Genomic DNA, 23886 nt, shown 5'->3' with positions numbered 1-23886 from the left:
AAGCAACTTAATCTATCTTTTAAGCAAGTATGAAAATAAAAATTACCTTTAACGAATTAAATTAAACGAATTGTATTCTATTAAAAAAAATTAAAGTAATTCTAAAATTGTTAATCATTAAATTTTAATTGAGTAATTTAACATATTATAATTGTCGAGAGCATTTTAGCAACGTAAAATGCTCTCAACATTTGGAATTCGCAAATTTTTGAATATTAAGCATCATTTTCTTTTCAGAGCATTCAGTTTTAGAAAATCGGTCATTTTATTTTTACATACGTGCGTCGTATTTACATGTAAAAGCAGTGCCCTTAAGTTAAAAGCATATAGAACAGATAATACATAACAGAATAATACATTGCTTTTTGTATGAACGCACTCTCATGCATTTTTCTATTGCAATTATAACTATTGATTCTTTAAGTGATAAACTCAGACTTTTTTAAAGATAAATTTTATTTTATTGACAAAAGAGTATGCGTGATAAAAACCATTCTTTGAACATCTGAAAATATATTAATTACATACATGCTGTTAAAACATTTAGCAGTTTGAATAAAAATTTAAATAATTATCTTGCTATCTTGCACACAAGCATGAAAACGGTATTTTGAGAAAACTCCTCTTAAAGTTAGTGAGAATGCAAAATATGGTGAATATTTATTTTATAAATAAAACAAGACTAAATTCTACAGCGTGTCCAAATACGCAAAAGAAAAATTGCTTAAATTGCCTTAAATTTTTAAACTAAAATTTAAAAACTGTTTTAGTTAATATTTTATAAATTTGCAGCTTACACATAATGACTTGCCAGTCTCAAATGTTTGACACACATACCGGATCAAAGATTTCTTTTGATCGGCCCACAAAACATTCGAAATGTATCGTAAACTTAAAAATACATAATATACATAATACAAAGTAAACAATGTATGAAAATATTGAAAAACAAACCTCTTGAAAACAGTGAAAATTTTAACAGAGGAAGAAAATAGATAAAAAAATAAACAATTAAACTTTTTAAAAAATATAGATGATTTTAAAAAATTTAATAAATTTTGAAATATAGTTATGGCCAAATGATAAATGAATTTCATTTGCTTTATTAACAAAAGCACCAATTTCTTGGCTGAAAGCACCAAATTCATGATTGCGAAGAGTCCCATGGAAGAAAAAATTGCCCTACGTTATTGAAGAAAGAGTAATTTTCCAGAAATTTATTGAAACATCCTTTTCACACTTTGATGGCAGAAAATTCTTATCCAGCATATTTAATATAAATCTGTAATTAGTTTATTTTGATAGTAGACAATCTGTATTCAATATATTTATATCCTAATATTTAATAATTAAAAACAATTATTTAGAATGATTAAAAAGTTTTATTTGTATCAACAGTTAACTAATGAAGCGAATGCAAATTATCACTTTTTCAGGGACAAATGCTTAATAGAATTATTAAAAGAAGGCGTAACAAGGACACAGCATATCGCCGACATCATCTATAACATCTGTTTTAACTTTCAAACAGTAATAAAATATTAAATATATTTAATTATTCTCAATTAAATTGTGAGTTCAATGGATTAGATAATAGTATTTGAATACACACACATTGACTTATTATCTACACAGCAAAAAATTACGGTTCAAATTACAGTATTAAGTATAGGCATTTTGGGTGCACCATCCGTAAAATCCATTTTTACTGTACAATATTATACCGTAATTTTGAATGATTCAGTGATCTTATGTTAATTATTACTGTAGTTTTTAGTTCCGTAATATGTTCCAGTAAATAAGGATTTTACGATAAAAAGTAACAACACCCTGAGTATCTTTGCTTTTTACCGTAATTTCATTCGGGATTGCTTACAGTGTAGAAGAATAATATTCGTTCCAAATTTCCAGATGATAATTCAAATAAAAAGTTTATGACCTTCTAAATATAAAAAGTTCTGGACAAAAATGTAAACACAGAATTATGATTTTTCAAAAACCATTAAATTTACTAACTATTAAAATATAATTTAATTTGTAAAATTAACTGATCTAAAACAATTTTTTATCTTCTGAAAAAACATGCTTTATTCCACAATTCTAAAAAAAAGTTTTGAAAAATGATACATTTCAAAAATATAGTAAGGAATTATAATTATTCAAAAACTATTAAATGTTACCTAACTAAAGATATATTTATTATTACCTATCCATATTATAAATCATAAGTTCGTGAATTTTACTTAGTGTTTAAATAGGGGAAAAGCTTGTACTAGTTATAACTTAAAATTGTTGGATATAATAAAAAGGCAAGCAATATTTGTACGTCATTTGAAGAAAGAAGTTGTCACATATTTGAAAATGCATAAAAAAGTTGCTTAAATTTTAAATTTTTTAGCACCTATATTCATAAAACTAAATGTAAAACAAATTACCATAAAGTTCGTTTGTCTAAAACATTTTTTTAATATTTTTTAAAAAACCTTAAAATATTACTGTTAAAAAGATCATTGCTTAATATGTGAGTTGGAATATTTATAAAAATATTTTGATGAGACCTATTCGGACTACCTATTTAAGAAGGTACACAAAATGGCGACTTCGAATATAATTGTTCAAGCATCGCTGATTTTTAAGCTTGTCCTACTCCACCTATCATTTAAACTTTTTTTTTTCTCAAACTTTTTAAACTTTTGCTTATAATCCCGGTGCCCTGATAATATGTAAGTTAAAAACAGTCTTAATTACAGCCCTTTCTGCCTAGTAGTATCGTTCTGTTCCGAAAAAAAGGTTAACTGTTTTAAGTCGAGTTCTTTTAACATCGCCAAGCAAACCGTGACCGCCAAACTGTTACTACATCCGATCGTTGGCAATTACTTCCCCAATTAATATCAAGTTCTTTGTTTATTTCTTGGCTATACGCTCCAGAGAATTTTAAAAGTTTTTTGTTTCAAGAAAAAAAGAGTATGTATTCGCCAAATCTGTAATAAAGATATGATGAAAAAGCCTAACCCCAATTAGTTTTGATAGCGTGATTGGCAACAACCGAAGGCGCACTTTCGACATCAACAGAAAACTCGATTTGTTTACATACAAACAATTACGTTTTTAGTTACAGAAAAATTATGCTCGTATTATTGAACGGGCGTGATAAAAATAAATAAAAAGAATAAATTTTAAGAAAAACAAATTTTTTTTTTGATTTTTTTGATTTTCTTTAAATATTTCTTGCCATAATCCACTGCATATAACAAGCGTTTATTAACTTCGTCTTACTAACATCTGAATTGAATACATTTCAAAAGAGTATAAATAGTGAAATTAATAAATTGCCTGAACCCGAAACTTTGTAATTTAAAGTTAAGAGCTGTTGATAAAGATTTTTATCTTATTTTTTCTCCACATTTTATATTATTTTTAAAATTGAATGTTTCGTTATATATTCAAACATACAAAACATACAGTTGGTTTTTTTTAAACAAATGTATTGAAAATTTTGAAGAAATTACAATTTTGTAAACTTATTCGATATTTAAAATTTAAAAAAAAAATAACACATTTTTTTGTTTTAAATATTTATGCGTATATTTATGCGTATATTATGCGTATATTTATGCGTATAGAAAAAATAGTCACCTATATTTTAAAATAGCCTATATTTTTTTTCTGATTTGAACACGCTACAACAGATATTTTTTGACAACTTATTATTAAAAAGAATTTTTCTCGCATCAGAATCACTATTCCTGTAATATAATTAAACATTATCAATATTTTTATTAATTGCAACGTATATTGATGATATATATACTATTTCCTAATTTTAACGAGTCATTTTTTTAAACATTTTAAAAAATAAACTTTTAAAGAATCTTTAAAAAGATTTCTAGTATTGATATTTTGATCTAACATTTTAAAATCATTAGAGTCATCAATTTTCTTTAGCAAAATATATGACACTCTAATTAAATTGTAAAAGAATATTTTAAATAACATTGAAACATTTTGAGTGAATAAGAATATATTTAAGAAATAACAAAGAGTAAAAAAAAAGAAATTTTATATAGAGCAATCTGTTTAATCGACTGTGTTCATATTTTAAAGCCGACAAAGGAAAGCCACCAAGAAAATAAAACTGTTTTAAGGAAACATCGTGACAATCGTGCCAAAATTACATCCCACTTTCACTGAAAGAGAAAAAACAAAAGAAAACCAACAGAAATGCTTGATAAAACAAAAAAATTTCAAAATTGTTCTTTCTTTCCGAAGACTGAAAATGGTCAAGCCAAGCCTGAAATCAGGCTTTGATATGATCGGGCGTGGTTGTTCCACACCTACCCGCACAAAAACCACTCAACTTCACTCCACATCGCTAGAAGGTCGTTGTCCATCAGCTTCCTACAAAGGTGCGTGTATTACCTTCTAACACTTCAAATATCCCTTAAAGAAGCGGAGAAAATCCACTACAAAATGACATATGTCCTACTTTAGTTCCCCTCCTTTGTTTTTAGAACATTTTTCTTTTACTTCTTCTCTTCACTTCCTCTACTACGATTAAGCATAGAATTTATCGTCTGCGCAGTCAATTTAATTATTAGCCCACATTTTACAATAGAACACAATTAAGCATTATCTCCGTGCTTCAAATGCTACATCTATTTGTTCTAAGATTTTTTCCGATTGAGATTATCAACTGATTGTCGTATTTGAGTTAGTCATTACGCATTCTTGTTCTAAGGAAAATAGTTAAGAAAGTTAGATTGGAATTCATTTGCTCCTTGATGGTTGACCAGTCTTTTGGGCGAGTCATGTGACTCAAGAATTATGAGGAACCTATTTGATTTGGAAGATTATAATCTGTGGTTATGAATTGTTCCATAACATTCAAGTTTTATTTCTCTCTTTTTCTGTTATGCTCACACTCACGTATTTAGAATTCAGTTATACGCAGGTAAAAATATTGAACTGCTTTGAAACACAATAACATGCAAATTTGCTGCAATCTTAATGAAGTACCAAGTTGTATAAAATTATCTTGTGAATAAAACTATTTTTAAACTTGATTATGAGGGAATTAAACTTAAACATGGTCCAATTTAACACCTTTTTAAAATAACATCCCATTTCACGCCTTTTCTAAGACATATTTATGAGTTTTAGGCTAACAAAAACATCTGAAAAGCTTTATACCTACTAATTTTGATAAATTTTCTTCACTTTTAAAAAGAACAAAAAATTTGAATTTAAATTTCCGCCTGAGCAAATAGGAAAGATTATTCCATTTTAAAGGTTTTTAATAATGGCATTTAAAATTTAAGAAAAACACAACATGTAAATATTTTGAAACAAATTAATTAAAAACTAATGATTTTAAATGACTTAAATATCGAAAAAGTAATTAATATAACAATGAAACGAATTATTAATAACACAAATCGAAATTAAGTAGCATTGAAAAGTGATTGCGAATAATTGCGAATACAATAATGCTTATATACATGCTAGACACGTGTTTATAAATAAATCATAATTTTACAAAATGTTATTTCCCATTCGTACCCATGGAATACCCATTCGAAATGGTTTAATGACTAAATATAATTTTAAGAAACTACAGCTCAATCATTTTTAAAACTATTTGAATAATTTTAAACATTAAATTTAAGTCAATAAATTATCAAACGTTTTAGTTAAAATAAAAGAATAAAGCTATACAATTAAAATTTCCTACTCATCGATATAGTCTTCAGCCCTTTATGAATAGTTTTTTTTTCTCTAGGTTGACTTTTAAATTGAATTCGATTCTTCGTTCTGATAATAAACTGTTTTCCTTTTTCTTCTTCCAAGTAAGACGTCGAAAGAATTAGTTTTTTTTTCTTCTCCATTCATAGCAGATGAAAATCAAAAGTATCAATGCACAAGAAAACGCTCAAAGCTAACGTATCTCAATCATAAATAAAACTGTTCTTAAGGATAGCCAACAAAATCGAAGTTAAGTTTTTAACCCAAAATAAATCGTTTGCTATTTTACAATTTTAAAAATATGGATTGCTGAGAGAAATAACTTCGTCTGAAATCGTACAAAAGGAATCTGTCAGAATTATAAAATCATTTGCAATAAACAGTTTAATCTCCTCATATGTTATATCACTCAAAAAATAATTTTACAGAAATTTCATATCGTGTAAAAATTAAAAACTTTTTTAATGAATTCAAATAAAATAATTTATATCACGAAAGCAAAAAAATTTTGAACCAACCTTCTTTCAATAATTTAAATATGGATCAAAATGCTGGCAAATAGAGCAATTCAAAAAAAGAAACAACAAAAAAGGACTATTCAAAAACAGAAATCTAATAAAATACACTATTATTTTTTATACTTGAAAATTTGTCAAATTTATGTAAATTGCAATTATTTACGCTAATGTTAAAAACAAATGTTGAATTTTTATAAAAATTTTGGAACATCACGAGCAGAACGTTGTCTTTAATATCAAAAGAATAACATCGTGGGTTGGAAAGGCCATATTTCGTAGGTCATCAGAATAATTGCAGGAGCCTACTCAACCGATGATCCATGGCAGGTGAAACATTCTTTGGCACAGAACATCCCATGGGAGTGCCATCTGCATATAGTTCTTTCATCTTTGATTGCAGTTGCCCATATCCTGCGTGTATCACGATTCGCGAGATGATGTATCAGCACTCTGTTGCCTAGCCACGACTTCATACAAAAAGGATCTAACAACTTTATGCGTTTCTTCAAGATTTGGTTGGGCATTATTTAGAGCTTTTTTGGAGTTATTATCAAAAAATTGTAAATGTTATATGAGTGCAACAGCATAAGAAATAAAAGAGTGAGAAGAAATCTTCGAAGTTAAATGTCTGGATAGAGCATGCGGTATAAATATGCATGCGACATCGCAATGAGTCAAATGAGAATCACGATCTGTGTTATTTTATTTTACAACAGTAGTTGAACTGCCAACCCAATTTTGAGTTTACGACTACTAATGCTCAACGCTGGAAGCCTTGTAATTTTGAACTCAATCCAGAAGACAAGGGAACTCCTGGATAAGGTAATGGAGGAAAATTGCTTTCGTGGAGAATTTTATGATAAAACTAACCTGTATTTACGTTACATGGAGATTAAAACGTTCCACGATTAGCCTGACGACAAGGGAACTCTAACTCATTATCGTCTACCACTGAGGGTAATTTATGTCAGCACTGTGGTCGGTGCGAGCCTGGTGTAGTACTCGTATCAACCAGCTATTGCTGGAGTCCAACCCAGGACATTGGAAGGCGAGTGCTCTGTCCCCTGAGCCATCAAGGCTCAAGCTCTATGTTTTGCTGAACTTTACCTGATAGAGTTCTCCCTCAAAAAATTGCAATTTTAAGCTAATTTTTATAAAACCATGTTTATTAACTGCAGCCGATGATTTTCATCTTATTTTATTCAAGCTTTCTGTAGTTACAAATGCAAAACAGCTTTGAATCATACGGATATCATTAATTATTTTATATACAAATGCATGAAGATATTTCGTTTCAAAATTGCGTAATTCTGATTTAATATTCTGATTCTAAATTAATTACTATGCAGGAAAACAAAAAAAAAATAAACTAAGTTTAAATATATTACAAAAAATATCGCAATCAATGGTTGCGTATTACTCAATTCCATAATGCAATTCAAATTTCGATAAGTGAAAAAAAATAACTGAAGTTCATGCTTTTTCGAAGCTTTCATAGTGTTAACTGAAAAAAATACAACTTGAAAGTTCTTTTTATCTAGATTTTAAATTTTTTGCATTTTATTGGACTAAAAATATTTCTGGGATCTGTAATTTTACCCCTTTCAAGTATTTAATTTTTATTTATTCAATATGTTTGATTCTAAGCCACTCCTTGAAGCCACAAATTTATTGAACAATGTACGCTGTTGCTTGAACATTTTCTTTGTAATAGCTGACTGTAAAACTAAACCAATATGTGCAATTTTTCTGCCTTTTTTCAAACAGTTTCAATTTTCTACCCAAAATACTGATAAATTTTTTTAGGGGAGAAAAAAGATTATTTTATTTATTAATATTATTTTTTTCGACCAAAACCTATAAAACAGAATTATTTTTCTTAACTTATTTAAAGAAATAAAAAAAAGTAAAAAGATTTAAATTCAATAAGTTTGTTTTCGGAATAATTTCTAGGAATTTAAGCTAAATGCACTTAATTAATAAAAATTTTAATTACTTTTTATCTTTTTAACACATGGTCTAAGAAAGTTAGACTAAAAAATCAACCTAATTATAATTCTTAGTCAAAAAATGCGAATTTATTTCGTTTCCGCTATGATTATTCGAAATTCCTAATTAAATAAAGTTAATGATTATAAATTTTTGCATTTAAAAAATATTCACTCCTGTTTTGTCGTATAAAATAAATATCAGAAAAAATAATTTTTTAACAAAAACTCAAAAGCAAATGTGATTTCTTAAAACAAATGAATTCCCAGTTTCACTCCAATTCAAAATTGAAAGCTAAGTAACAAAGCGTTAAAAAAAAATCAGAATATGAAAAAGCTCAGAATAAAGAAATTCAGAAGGTTTCAAAAAAAATTAAGATGGATTCGTTTGTTAGAAAAGGAATGAGTCAAGGAAAAATCGGAAGCCATTCTTTTATAACATAAAAGTAATAAAAACTAACGAATAAATGATTTAACTGGACGACGTCGAGGAAATTGACGCATGAATAATTTGGAAACGGAAATATAACAAAAGAGTCCATCAATAAATTATACTTACTATATATCTATTATCAAAATGTTTCCCTTTTCAATCATAGACATATTTTTATTTAAATTTAGTTATTCAGTTTATAACATTTCCTTTTGTGCTATTTTGAAAGTGTTACATTTATATCATTTTAAAACAATTTTTGTTTGAGTGTATTTAACTAATTACACTCAATTAATAAATTTTTAATGTATAATGATATCACTTAATAATTGATTTTGAAGATCAGTTCCTAATTTTTTATGAGCATTTTAAGTAACTGAACTATGCAAATCAACGTACAGTTCAAAATTTTTTTTTAAAAAAAAAAGCTTAACAACTTCATTACACAATTTTAAATGACAAAATGCAAAATTTGAGCAAAATCGGTTAATTACTTTTGATTAATAAAATTTCAAAAAAGGCGTATTTTTAAATTTTCATTTCCCAAGAACTACTTGATCGAAACTGGTCAAATTTTGGTAATTTTCAATTGAATATACATAGATAAATACACATAGATAGTCCGTTTTTTTAACATAATATGTTTTGTCCGTTACTAAAAAAAATTATAAAAATAGTAAACAATTATAAAAAAAATATTTTTGAATAACTAATTGCTTCCAGGATAAACAATTTGTATAATTGTGTACAAACATTATTTATTTCTTTAAAATATTTTAAGAAGTATGATGAATTACACAAAAAGTGGAATTAAAATGAAAGTACCTAGATATTCCTTCATTTTTCTGCACAAACTGTATGAACCCTATTTTCCAGTTTAAGGCTACCACGCATGAAAGTCAAAAAAACTATAGCAGTAGAGAGCTGCTTAGTTTAACTATAACTATAAAAAAAAACTATAGCAGTAGGGAGCTGCTTTGTTAGCAGTAGTTACTTATTCAAAGAAAGCTCGTTCTTATGCCTTATATTGTAACTTCGATTGCCTGCACAATTTAAATAACATATTTAAAGTTTACCCTTTAAACCATTAAGATTGCATACTAGTTCAAGAAAATCTGATCATTAAATTGAAAGACAGACTTTAAAATTTAATTTGATAATCAATAAGTAATTCTTAAGAGCAATCGAGTTAAGACTAAAAGTTTTATGTAGTATTATAGTTTATTTTATTTTATAACCCTCGTTAAAAAGCCGACCCAATTTTGTTTGGGTTTAGGACTCTGAATGTTCAACTCTATAGCCTTGAAATTTTGAACCCAATAAGGAAGACAAGAGAACTCCTGGATCAAGTAATGGAAGAAATTTTGCCTTCGTGGAGTACTTTTTGATGGAACTAACCCACATTTGCGTTACATAGAGAGAAAAAGCACGAAAATCTCCCATCATGAGCCTGAAGGCAAGGAAAATTTAGCCAATAGATCCATCTACCACTGAGGAAGTTTTACATCAGCACTGTGGTCGGTGCATGCCGGGGGAGGAAATCGTATCTACCAGCCATCTCTGGGATTCAAACCCGGTTCACCGCATTAGAAAACAAAAGCTCTATCGGTAGAATCATTGGTAAAAGAACATTTACATTGCTTAAGCCTAAATTTTATATTATTAAATGGTGCGATTTTAATACCATACACAAGCATAATTCCCTTGTATATTCATTCTATGATGATATTAAAAAAAAATAAGAAGAAATGCTTAGTTCTATTAAACCCAAAAAACCTCTCCAGTACCTGCCCCGAATTCTAGAGTTACTTTATTTACACGAAATATGCCATATTAGTTTCCTGTTTTATGTAATTTCAAATTACATGAGTACAAATCTTTTAATCCAAAGAATGTCTGTATATAATGCTTTTTCAAAAAAAAAATGAAATTTGTGATAAAGATGAAGGAATAAAAGACAAACAAATCATTTTAAGAAATACTACCTTTCTTAAAAAATTATATTTCTCTTTATTTCAAACATCGTTTTTTAGAATAATTAAGACACATGAATACACTTCACATTTGTTTCGCAAATTATTTTCAATTTTGTAATTATCTTCAAGGCTTAAAATTAATTCAAAATTTAAAAGTCTTTAAGCCAATTTTATTACCTTTAAATTTAAAATATTATCATTTAACTGTATCTACTATACGGATCAAATCTAAGGCTACTGCGTCTCTTTTGTCACGTCCTGTGTAAATATTCTGACATTCATCCTCTTTTCGAGGAGGAATGTAGTTTACAGATGACCCCTTATTTTAAAACAAATAATAGGTAAATAAATATTTACTTTATCGAGCGAATGTTTGAAATTCTTTCCAAAAAAAATACATAAAAAATCGAATTATCATGTATCAAAAATACTATTTTGCCATCAGAAAATGATGATCTACGACGTCCGTTACTCCACATACATTTTAAATAGCAGAAATACTTCTCCACAGTTTAAAATTATAATGCCTTTAAAAGCCTTCATATCGTAATCGCAGAGAGTAAAAGGCTACTTTAGAATTACGTCACGCTTAAAAACCAAGAAAACGCAATTTAATTGGACACAAAGGCCAAAAAAAATAAGTCTGTTGAATGTTCCGTAACGCTACGCTGAATTTTGACTATTCGAATCAGTTGCTGTTTTATTCTGAAAGGAATTGTTCGAGAACCACCATAGTTCTAAGCCTTTTCTTCTTTCAGGAAGAAGGTGTTCCGTGAATCTGACAACGCCTTGTCTAATCTTAGGTGTGAGACTCACATCATACCTCACGTAATATTTTGAATCTTGTATTTTTTTAACAGTTATGAAAGCATCAAAAATCGATACAATGGGTTATTACATTCGATAATATAATTCATTGAAAAAGTTGTTCCATGAATCTGTCAACGCCTTGTCTAATCTTAGGTCTATGTCTCCCATCATACCTTACGTACTGTTTTGAATCTTGTATTTTTTTAACAGTTATAAAAGTGTTAATAATCACTACAATGGATCTTTACATTCGGTAATATAATTCATCCAAAAAAATTTCTGTCAATCTGTAAAAGCTTTGTCTAATCTTAGGTGTGAGACTCACATCATATCTCGCGTAATGTTTTGAATCTTGCATTTTTAACAGTTATGAAAGTAATATAATTCAAAGGAAAAAGTATTCTATGAATTTGTCAAAGTTTTGTCTAATCGATCTGTCTAAAGTGTTACTCATATCATACCTCACGTAATGTTTTGAATCGTGTATACTTTTAACAGTTATAAAAATGCTAATAATCGTTACAATGGATCTTTACATTCGATAATGCAATTCATTGAAAAAGTGAAAAGATTTATAAAGTAGATCATCTTTTAATAATAATTTTACGATGTTGAAACTTTCTATTATAAAAGCTTTATTTTTAATTTCTTAATGAAGAGACAATTTCTTATTTTTGAAAACTAAAATAACTTTTTCCAAAAATAAATATTATTTCTTCATAAATGGATTTTGCCCGAAATAATCGTCAAATTAATAATTTCTCTCAATAGCTCCAAATGAAGTCAAGTACGTATAATATAGCTATTTTAAAGTTTGGAATTTATCAATTTCACTAAGTTTCATTATCTCATGGTAGTTTGTACCTAACTTTAATTATAAATAATTTCAGATTCCGATTATTCTAATTAAGTATTCATATCATACATTTTGAGAAATGAACTAATAAATTAAACAGATGCAGAGATTTAGAAGAATTATTTCTGTAACAGTTATAATTTTTCATCCGTGTTCTTTAAAGTCGTTTGGCTGTTTTCAGGAGTTTTTTTTATTTTCTTTGTAACTTAGCAACGACTACCAGCAGCAAATCTAGTCTTAATAAAAAGAATACATGGAAAGTGGGCCATTCGAGCAGTTAAAACTTTTCTTTTTATGTAAAAGCGAAATTTTATTTTTTTAAATTCTGCTGTGTCGAAAGGTTTTTGAAATTTCATCTCCCAAATTTTACGAATTCTTCACGATGCTTTCAAACATATAGATTTTATTAGTAAAATCATTTTAATGAAGAAAAAAATTGATATTAACGATTAAAACGAAGAATTTTAAACAAATGAAAATAAGTCTAGTCCCATTTTATTAATAAATTTAATAAACTAGATGTGATATGTGTATTTGTATGGCGACAATATCAAGACCTATTTTTTTACAAAATGTTTCGAAATAGAATTTATCTGTAACGCATATAAAAAATCATGATTGAATAGGAATTGCAATGAGATACTAATCTCACTAAAAATAATTTAACAGTGAGCATTGGGTTATAAAAAGTGAAGAAAAAAAACGCAAGAAGTAAAAAAGAAGTGTAGTGTAAATGTAACGAAACAATTAAACGCACGAAACTTTCCTCTAAGAAATCAACTAACTGTGAGATAATTGCTAAGCGAAAATGGTTCAAAATCAAAATAAAATAACATCTTGCAATTAAATTGAAGAAAATGCTTTCATTTGCTTCTATTTATAATTGTTTGCTAATTTATTCAGAAACTTTTCCCCGAGCAGTTTTCTGTTAATTAAACAATCATAGACATATTTTTTGTTTGTTTCTTGGCTTGATTACACTAAGGAAAAAAAAAAATTCTGTTACACGCGATTTTTTAACAGATCTTAGATACTTTTGAATCGCTGATTTCAAGTCGGTAATAGTTCCTTCTTCTTAAAAAAGAAGGTTTTTAGTCCATTTTTAGTCGAAATGAACAAGCATAAAAATGTAATAAATAAGCGAGGATCGCACAATTGTTGCAACAAACATCTAGGGCAGTAAGGGCGCATCATCAGAATTAAAATTCCATAGAAACCCATGCCTGGAAATGTCGTTGCACGCGGCTAAGGTCACTTTCCGATTATAATCTGTTCAAAAGGACGCGAAGGAACATGTCGACAAAAAATAGACTAAAAATGTCTCATAAAACAATCTGTATTGCTTTAGGATCAAAACTAATTTCAGACTTCACTCACACCAGCAATAAGCAATATCAAGTATTTGCATAATTGCGACAAAAAATTTGCCTCCATTGTTATTTTTTGTAATAGAAAGCGATATGAATTTCGAAAATGCTTCTTTAAATGAACAACTATATTGATCTGTTAGAGTAAAAAGGTCGCTAAAACAAATAGGCTTCAAATTTGAGAAAATTAAAAAGATAAATATTAGAATGACGAATGTTCAGTATCAACGAATATTAAACATTAACTACCATTAAATATAATTAATGCTTAAACAGTGGTCGGAAAAACTATATTTCCTTTGTAGTTGACTACAACTACTTTATTACAATTGTAGTTAACTACAAATATTTTTTTAAATTCAGCAAGTAAAAACTACCTTTGAAATATAGTTACTACTTCACAACTTTTAGAAGACATACATACTTTACTGGAGAGCATAACTCAAACCAATGTTCAAAATGTTTCTGAATAAAAAATTGGCTTAGTTAAGCGTGAAAAGTTAATAAGAAATGTTAATTCATCTTTACATGCGATAGTTTGTTATTCTAAAGCACTTTTTACGAATTTGTTCTTTTAACCTTCAAACTCTATGCTCTTCCTGACAGTAAATATTTAATTTAAAAATTATCAAGTATAATTATCAAGATTTTTTAGTGATTAATGCTCCTCTATATCCTACAAGAAATAAAATACAGTGCGCAAAATAAAAAAATAAAAATCGGAACATCCTGAATAACTTTATATCTGAAGATCGGATCTTCACGTTCTAGGATTCAATCTTAATGGTTCGATTTCCAATGATTCCTTTGTTTAGAAGATTTCTAATGATAATGAGCGAAATAACTTAACATGAAAGAAATAACTGCTGCCAACAAAAATGAAAAAACTTGCTGCTCTGGAGCATCAGACGCAGACCGTATTAAAGCTTTGCCACAGAGGCATTCTCGTGGAAGAACCTGAGAAGGATTTGCACCAATCAGATTGGAAAAACTTTTTGCGTTTGAACTTTGTTTCTTCATTAAACTTTAAAAGTGGTTGCCGGAAATCGCTCAACAGTTTTTAATCGCTCAACAGTGCTACACCACTTTAAGAAGAAGAAGTAGCCCTACACTACAAAATACGAAAAAAAAGCAGCAGCTACAGTAGTTTCGTCACTGTGCTTAAATATTAAAGAATATAAAATACTTAAATTGAGCATTATCATTTATGTAGTGCAGATACAAAAAGTTGAAACAAAGAGCTAATCTATAATATAAAAGGTATAATCGCAAACAAACCTATGAGAATTTTTGAAATAAAATAAGTTTAAGTTCAATAAATATAAGTCATAACTCATTATGTTATAAATAAGTAAATTAGACAAATTTATTAGTTTAAAAATGAAGAGAAATTTAAGTTTCATTTTTTAAGTAAAAAATCTCTTTTCCTTATTCCAAATACCCCTGTTTTCTTCAAGATAATAATATACACTTAATGGTCAAAAATAAAGTATACTATCATTGGTTTACATTTCCCCTATTGAAAAAAAGCTAAAATGAATTTCTCAATGATATCTAAGCATAGTTCTCAATAGCATTTTGTAATTAAAGCAAATTGTGAAACAAAAAATTGGGAAATGTTCTATAATAATTTTACACGTTACAACAATAAAGTAGCTTAAGCTGACAATGAATAAAATAATAATAATGTAATACAAATTAAGCAATAAATAAAGAAAAACAAATTATGAATAAAATTAATGAATTAAAACACTATAAATAAAAAAATCAACGAATAATTATGGTAATTGTTGTCATTTTTATTTGTTAAAAATTAACTTGCATTAATTGCAAATATTTTGCACGCAAAATATTTTTTTTTCTTTTGCAATAAATTTATTAAACGCAAAAGAAATATCCAATCATAAACCTACTAATGGGAAGAAAAAAACACAGTATCACTTTTCTAATTAGTATCTTCGATAAAATTAATGCTTTGTGATATTCCTTGTGATGATTGCCTCTGTGGTCGAGAGTTAAAAGATCTATGTCCAATGATCGGAATTATCGGTGCGAAATCTTTGGAGTTATTCCTGAGAAATCAAATTTTAAATATCTGACTTTTTTTAAAAATTCGATTTCACAGAAGTATAAAGTACGTTTTGGGTCTGATTTCGTAACTGAAAATATCGTCTGCATTAATTAAATGGCATATTTGCGATCAGCCCCTCAAACTATTAAGAGTGAGTCTTAGAGCGTAAAGACCCGATCATTAGATCAAAAGTTATTCAAGGTGATCTGTTTTCTGTTTTCCACACTGTACTTTATTTCTTGGAAGATATAAAAGAGCATTTATCATTTAAATCACAAATATTTGATAATTTCCTAGCATGTCTTAAATCACTGTCGAAAAATGCATGAAGTTCAAAGAACAAATTCGTAAAAAATGCTTTAGAATAAAAAAACTATTTCAGGTAAACATGAATTAAAGCTTCTTAATATCTCCTCTTATTTAGCCAACCCAACTTTTTATTCAAACTCATTTTGAATAGTGGTGAAAATTAAGTTCTCCAGCGAAGTTTGTCTTCTAAAAGTAGCGAAGCAGTGACTACATTTCGAAAGTTGTTAGTAGTCCCTACATTAAAAAAAGTAGTTGTGTAGTTAACTACAATTGTAATAAAGTAGTTGTTAACTACAAAGAAAATGTAGTTTTTCCGACCACTGTATGAAGCATTTATAGTAAAGAGTTGGAGTTACATAGTACTATGTATCTTTTCACTTATAAAAGATAAAAGCAACTATCACTTATAAGCTGCCATCACTTGTAACGTCATTACAGTTGCATGAGCAATAATATTTCATTGTTTATTGTTCATCGAACATTAATATCACTTCTATAAATAAATTGCAGTTGTTATTATTGTTTTTCTTATTGTATGCAATTGGTGTTAAATAGCATAACAACAGATCCATCACTATTAAAACAATAGCTCTAAAAATCACATCTCGATTTCGAATAAAAGTTTGCATCCCTGAAACCAAAACCAGATCGTGGGAAAAAATTACATGATGTTGTCTCCTGTAGATTTTTGTAGATTCAAACAATTGAAAACAAATTCTGTTTTTTATTTCTTAAAATAGTCCTATTGTAAAACGTCTTTAACAAAAAATATTGTGCACAAACAATAACAGACACAGTTCGAATTTTAACAATCAAAGCAAAATTGGGACACAATTTTAAGTAGGTCTTTTAGTGTACTTCAACTAATTACGATTAAGTTAATTAAACTAATCTCAACACCTTATCTTATTATTAGAACAATATGAATCGAACGTTTGCATTGATTAACTTCTAAGCTTATTAGTTAATGGAATATAGACAATACTTTATTAAATATGTTATAATAAAAGATAAATTAAATACTTAAATTAGTAAGTCTTAAAATAGATTAATATATTAAATTTATAAGGTTACATGCAAATTTTAATTGAAAACAAAACATAATATGCATGAAATAAGTATGTAAAGTAAGACTTTGTATTCTTTAACAATAGAAAGACGGAGGAGACCTTTTTGACCTTTCACCCCCCCCCCTTCTTTTTGTTGCTCTGTAATTCAAAAAATAACGTATTGAAAGGAAAGTATTGAGTATTTCTGACTTTTCATAATGTGATCGAATTTAAATGCTTAGTTAATGATTCATAAGCTAACCTCATAGAAACGTATGTATAGAACTTTATGCAGTACCTAGAATGAGGAGAGAGGCCAGATTGGCCCCTTAGTTATTTTGGTAGGTATCCCATAACCTCAGTTAGGTTTCAGAATAAAGTAGCCCTTGGTAGGTATAAAAAAAACAGTTCCATTTAAAAAACAAGAGTATTTTATTTATAACTATTATTTATAGAGAAAATAAAATAAATACGGAAACCATCAGCTCACACGATTATATCCGAAAAAATAGGGCATTTTTTTCTAATTTCAATTTTTTTTAAATTTGTGATTATTTTTTAATAATTTTAAATTTTTAATAATTTAATCTTGATATATTTTTCCTTGTTTTCTCTCTATTTTTCTAACACATTAAGTAAAAAATATCAAACAAAAAAATGAAAATACAGATCAAAACACAAAACGAAATCTATAAAGCGAGTAGTGAATTCAAATGAACTGAAATGTACCAGAAACTTTCAAGAACGATTTAAAATATAGGAGTAATAAGTTTGCCAGATTACAAAACATAAATACAGAAGCGCAAATAGAGTTACGAGAATAAATAGAGGGATCTTTTATGTCGCGTTCCTAATGTAATACTGAAGCGAGTTTGGTTTGTTAATTACCTTGGATAGGCCAGAAAATGGATGTGCACAAGGTAATAATATTAAGCTATGTACTATATGCTACGAATTATACTACATTATAATATTGTACTTCGAATTTTTTATTGTATTTATGCAAATACTTGATTTAAAATCGACTTTTTTTTTTTGCTCATAAAACTATAGATTTTTTTAAGTGGCATTTTTAGTCTATTTTTGCTGAAATATACATGCAAGTTTAAAAACATTTTATGTAACAAGGAGTTGCTTAAATGTTGCGATAAACTTATAGCTGAGTTAAGGCACATCATCAGGATTAAAATTGTATAGGAACGCATGCCCGAAAATATAGTCGTACGCAGCTAGGGGAGCTTCACTTCTTTCGGCCAGTTCAGAAGTACACAAATAAACAGTTCATAAAAGGGAAGCACCCCAAGCGTGTATGACAGCATTTCCGGACAGGTTTAATCCTGATGATGTGCCCTAACTACCCTAGAAGTTTGTTACAACATTTATGCTTACCCTGTCACATAAACTTATACATTTTGACCACACAAAAAATTAATAAATGTCATTTAAAAAAAACTGTTACTTGAAGAGAGAAACCGATTGCAGATTTGAAATCAGCAACGTAAAAATATTCAAGATCCGATGAAATAAAAAAATTTCCTAGTGTCATTATCACGATTGTGATTATTATATTAATATTTATTACGTAATTTCCTGACAGCATTTTGATTAATTTCGAGCCTTATAAAGAAATCAACTGATCTCAAAAAACATAATAAACTCACTTCAAAAGAGGGTTTTTTTATTTATATTTTATTTAATTGTTATTTTATACATTATCGAAACAAATCTCGAAAACCTTTCACGAATAACCTGACTGTAATAAAAATTTAAACAGGAATTTCTCTACAAAAGAAACAAAAACAAAACAAAAACACTTGTAGTTTACTGTCTCAGCTATACATAAACGAAGAACGCTGATATTTTTCACACTTAAATAACCGAAGTTTGCTTTCATTTTTGTAAAGTAGCAAATGCCTACTCTCCTAAGTATTCTTGGTCAATCACAATTTTAAGTCATCATAAAACAATTTTTACGCTTTCTAGTAAAACGGAAAATACTAAGGAATACAATTTATTACAAAAACTATACGCAAGTGATTTTGAGCCCAATCCAGAAGACAAGGACGACAAGTATTCTCCTCCCTATGAGGTAAACCATGTTCAAATCCCCAGCGGTGACCGGTTGATACGAATTCTGCTCGTGGCTTGTACTGACCACAATGCTGGAGTAAAATATCTTCAGTCGTAGACGTATCATGAGTTAGAATTCTCTTGTTGTTTTTACATATTATTTTATGCTTTTTTAACATGAACTAAAATTGTATGTAAATATTAAAAGATTTCGGCGAATATTAAAACACACTTGCACACACATTTAATTTTTTTTTCTTCCCTATTGCATGAACTTAAATGCTATTAAATTAATTTTATAACCATTTGAAAATAACTAAACTTGTTTTCCAATCGGTATGTTAATAAAAAATGGAAGAAACTTTTTTTTTAAATCTATGCAATTGCAGTACCCCTTTAACGTCAAACCACGATTTCAGTATAGTGGTAGGAGATTATTGCTTTTCTGCACAGAAAACCGGCTTTTTGCTATGTTATTCATTACAAAAAAGCACTGCTAGGAAAGAATATTTATTGTGTAAATTAACTGAAGTAGTTTGTCACATTGTTAATAATAAAAAACTAACATGAAAAAAGTCCATGAAATTCATCTTTTCAATTTCAATGAAATGTACTGATAAAACATTTATTATGTACTTTTTTTGTAATTAACTAGGAGCCTCCACCCGCTGCTCACTCCTCTCGCCAACCCCCGTAATTGCTTCTCAACAATTAGTGTTTATTTCTTATTTAAACGTAAATATTTCCCACAATTACTGTAGCTTTATATGTATATATATACAATTATTGTAGCTTTATGTGTATATATCCAATTATACACTTATTGTTGCGTTATGTGTATATATCCAATTATACAATTATTGTTTCTTTATGTGTATATATCCAATTATACAATTATTGTAGCTTTATGTGTATATATACAATTATTGTAACTTTATGATATAAATATATAAACAATTATAGATATACAATTATTGTAACTATATGTAAGAGCATTTTGGTTAAAGTGTTAATCGTGACGAAATAGCCGAACACTTAGATTTGAAAAATAATCATCTGTACTTAAAAAAAAAAAAATTTACCTAAGGAATGCAGATTGTGACTCAATAAGAAAAAATTAACCTGAGGAATACAGATTGTGACTCAATAAGAAAATAAAATGTGAAGTAGTTTTCCTCGTTGAAGAGACTTTAAGCAATTTAAATCGAGTTTTGCTTTTATCGTTATTTAATAAGTTTTTATTTATTTATTTTTTTAATTTTTAAAAATCATACTGTGAATGTTAAGATTTATAGTTTATAAAATAAAAAATATATATCACGTGAGGGAGAAAATGAATTTCCTTCAAAAATGGGTAAATAGTCAATATTTTAAGGAAAGCAGCTCGAAAAACTCACTAAAAGCACTTAAATTTGGAATGACTTTCAAACAAATAAGAATTTCTGAAAGGAAAAATACTAAATGGTTCTACCAGCTTGTCAAATTTTAATCCTGTGGTCGCATTTCAGCGGACAGTAGATCGACCAACATGTTTTTTTTCCTACCACAAGTTTAACAATAACGATTCCCAAGCTATAGTCGAATCTGAAATTTTTTATTTTGTCTTACTCTCCCTATACGTTTTCTACACTCCTTCGCAATTTAAAGTTTCTAACTATTATAGATTTTGATCAACAAAGCAAAATGAAACGTAAAACAAAGTAAAGTGCAAAAAGTTTTTAAAATTTGCATTAACTTCCGAACAAATTGAAATTTCGAAAAAAAAATGTGTAAAGTTCATAAATAAATATGTCCTTTTCAGCATGCCGAATTTCAACTCTGTAGCTACATTTCTGCTGCTTATAGAGTGGCCAGTTTGATATTTTTTCCAAGAAGAGTAACAGTTATTAATTTTCGAAAATTTATCGAATGTCAAATATTTTTATTCCATTGTATTCCTTGTTCACACTTCTACACACCTCAGTAATTTTAAGCTTTTAAGTCTCATAGTTTTAGAGCAGCAAAACCAAATGTAACGTTAAGTTGAACACTCAAAATAACGGCGGCATCGGCGATCTTGTGACTTTTAATATAGAGAAATCATAAAACAATGCAATAAAAATTTGCAGAAACTATAACATACAACTTTTGTTCCAATTTATATTATGTTTACAAAAAGAAATCATATTAATTTTAAATAATTAAGTAATTTAATTTCTTACCTATTACTAGTTGACTAATTCCGAAGAAAGCTATTTTGACTAAGAATGTAATCCGAAAAGCAGCCATAATCACGTCCAAATGATTTTAAAATTCACATAGAGACATACTGGAGTTCTTTCAAAAAAATCAATTATAACTTTTTTTTTTCTCTACTTTCTTGCGAAAGTATGCTGGTCTGGTAAAGTCTTCGGCTAACTTTAACTTCCGCAAACAAACTTTCCACCTTCGTGATATCGATTAATCAATCAGTGAACTTAGAACATTAAAAAGGTAACTTCCTGAGAGACATTAAGGAAGATCCGAATGGCAACATACTGAGACAGTTCGATCTTCTCCGACTTTGAAGTCGAGCACTGCTGAGATGATGGTTCGTATATAAATAATGTGGGGTCGAGTTTTTGAATCGAGTGCGAAAGTTCTGAACTGAACAGGTATCCGAATGATTCTGTGGTGTTTTTTCCTCGCATGGGGTTTTCGGATGGAAACTTAGAGCCCGTGACGTAACGACCCGGTTGGAAAATCTTCGAGGCCAGTGGACAGGTTTCGGTGCGAGTTTTAGTTCTTTTTTATGCTTTTTGCTGCCTTTATTGTGTTTTAATAAAGACAAGTTTGCTCAGAAGTTTCTGAATTAATTTATACAACGGTTCTTTTTGGAGTGCGAAAGAAAGATTATTTTTTATATAGTTTTATTTTCATGATGTTAGAAAAACGTTCAAATGATCAGTAGAAAAAGTTTTAATGCATTAAAAATAATTTTTACATGCTATATAGAAGATCCCCATTTTTTTAAATTTATCTTTAATCATCTTTTATTTCTTCTTATCATTAATAACAGATTATTATTATTCACTTTTAAGAAGTGTTTAGTTATTTTTCTCTCAATTTTCATAGTTTATATTATTAATAATAAATTATTATTATTTACTATTATAATGTTGAAAACTTTATATTATTAATTGCAAACCATTACTGCTTACTTTTATCGTATTAAACCACTAAATAAGTTATTTTAATTCAATGTTTATTGTCCTTATTATTATTATAAATAATTATTATTTACTATTAAATTATTCTGGACTGTTATATTATTTATTGAAAACTATTACTACTTACTTTTATATTATTAAACTATTATGAAAGTTACTTTAATTCAGCGTTTATTGTTCTTATTATTAATAATAAATAAATATTATAAAAATATCAATAATTAATTATAAATAATTAATAATAATATAAATAATTATTACTATAAAATTATTCTGAACTATTATATTACTTACTGCAAACTATTGATATTGTTATCACAAACTGTTAAATTAGAATTATTTTATAAGACAGTGGTTTAAGGACGGACGAGATGAAAAAATTCTCGAGGCCAGTAGACGGGTTTCGTTAAATCTTTTTTTTAATGCTTTTATTGTTTTTAATTAAAAACAAATTTTCTGAGAAGTTACAAAACGGTTCTCTTGGAATAATAAAAAAACTTGCATTCTTTTTTGCTTTCTAATTAGACGATTAATCTATTTTATTTCGAGTGTTAAATAAGGTTAACGTCGTAACGAAATTTCCGAAATGTTATAATATCTTAATGTTTAATTACCAATCAAAAATATGAAAGAAGTCAAAAATAAATGCTTTTTTTTTCCTTCTAAAATTAAATGAAACGTATGTATTTCAATATTCTAAACTAATCGGGATTTCATATTTAAAAAATAAAGTGAAAAAAAAAATTTTTTTAATATTTTATATATTTAAATAGGAGAAATTGAAAATTAAAATCTTTCCTTCGCCAAAATATAGAATAAAATTGTATAGATTAAAATAAATTCAGTTTGGAAAAAAAATTTATTCATAATATATGAACTCGAACTTTCTCGAAGAACTCTTTGAGGGTACATTTATGAATTGAAACTAGCATTTTTTCATGAAACATCTTTTGAAATATCTTTATATAACATAAAAACATAATGATCTGACAGAGTTTTCCATTATTGGAGGAGCATTTTTGTTGGCCGGAATATATAACATAAAAACTTATGGTCTGACACAGTTTTCCATTGTAGTCTGTTCATTTTTATTGGCCGAAAAATTATACGGTAGAATCCAGTTTTCCCACATTAATTTTCTATTTGGTTTGATTATCATTAGCATAAAATTGATATAAGTCATAAAGGTATTGTTTTTGTATAAATATTTTCGTATCCCTAATTTAAAGGTATTTGCCTGTGCTGTTGTTATCATAACGTCTTCAATTTTGTTTGTTTTCTAAATGAAGAGTTTAGAGGATTGTTATTATTATTATTAGAATAACGTAATTCTACGATACATTTTAAAAGAAAGTTATTCAACTCGGTGTCCGATCTTATTAACCATTTTACAATTATTACTTTTTGGTGCAAATTACATTTATATGCCATTATAAATGACGATTAAAGAGATTCGTTAAATGATTTAGAACTCAACTTATAGCTTCATGCACAAAGTGATGAGTGCAA

The 23886-nt window shown here is 27.8% G+C and overlaps 1 protein-coding gene across 2 annotated transcripts in view; it reads right to left on the bottom strand.

Annotated features, from left to right (window-relative positions):
- The window catches only part of LOC107441258 (CUB and Sushi multiple domains furrowed), a 106178-nt gene extending 84335 nt beyond the window's left edge, over positions 1-21843 (bottom strand). Inside the window, exon 1 of one of the 2 annotated variants that reach the window (XM_016054457.3) lies at positions 21391-21843. In XM_016054457.3, coding sequence (XP_015909943.2) covers positions 21391-21457 — 67 coding nt within the window. In that variant the 5' untranslated portion in view covers positions 21458-21843. The remainder of the gene's footprint in view (positions 1-21390) is intronic. The other variant, XM_043045797.2, reaches the window with a different exon arrangement.
- Positions 21844-23886: the final 2043 nt, after the last annotated feature.

Source organism: Parasteatoda tepidariorum, chromosome 4 (genome assembly GCF_043381705.1).
Source record: "Parasteatoda tepidariorum isolate YZ-2023 chromosome 4, CAS_Ptep_4.0, whole genome shotgun sequence".
NCBI lineage: Eukaryota > Metazoa > Arthropoda > Arachnida > Araneae > Theridiidae > Parasteatoda > Parasteatoda tepidariorum.
Note: the sequence above shows the minus strand (reverse complement) of the source record. Positions and strands in the feature narration are given on the sequence as shown.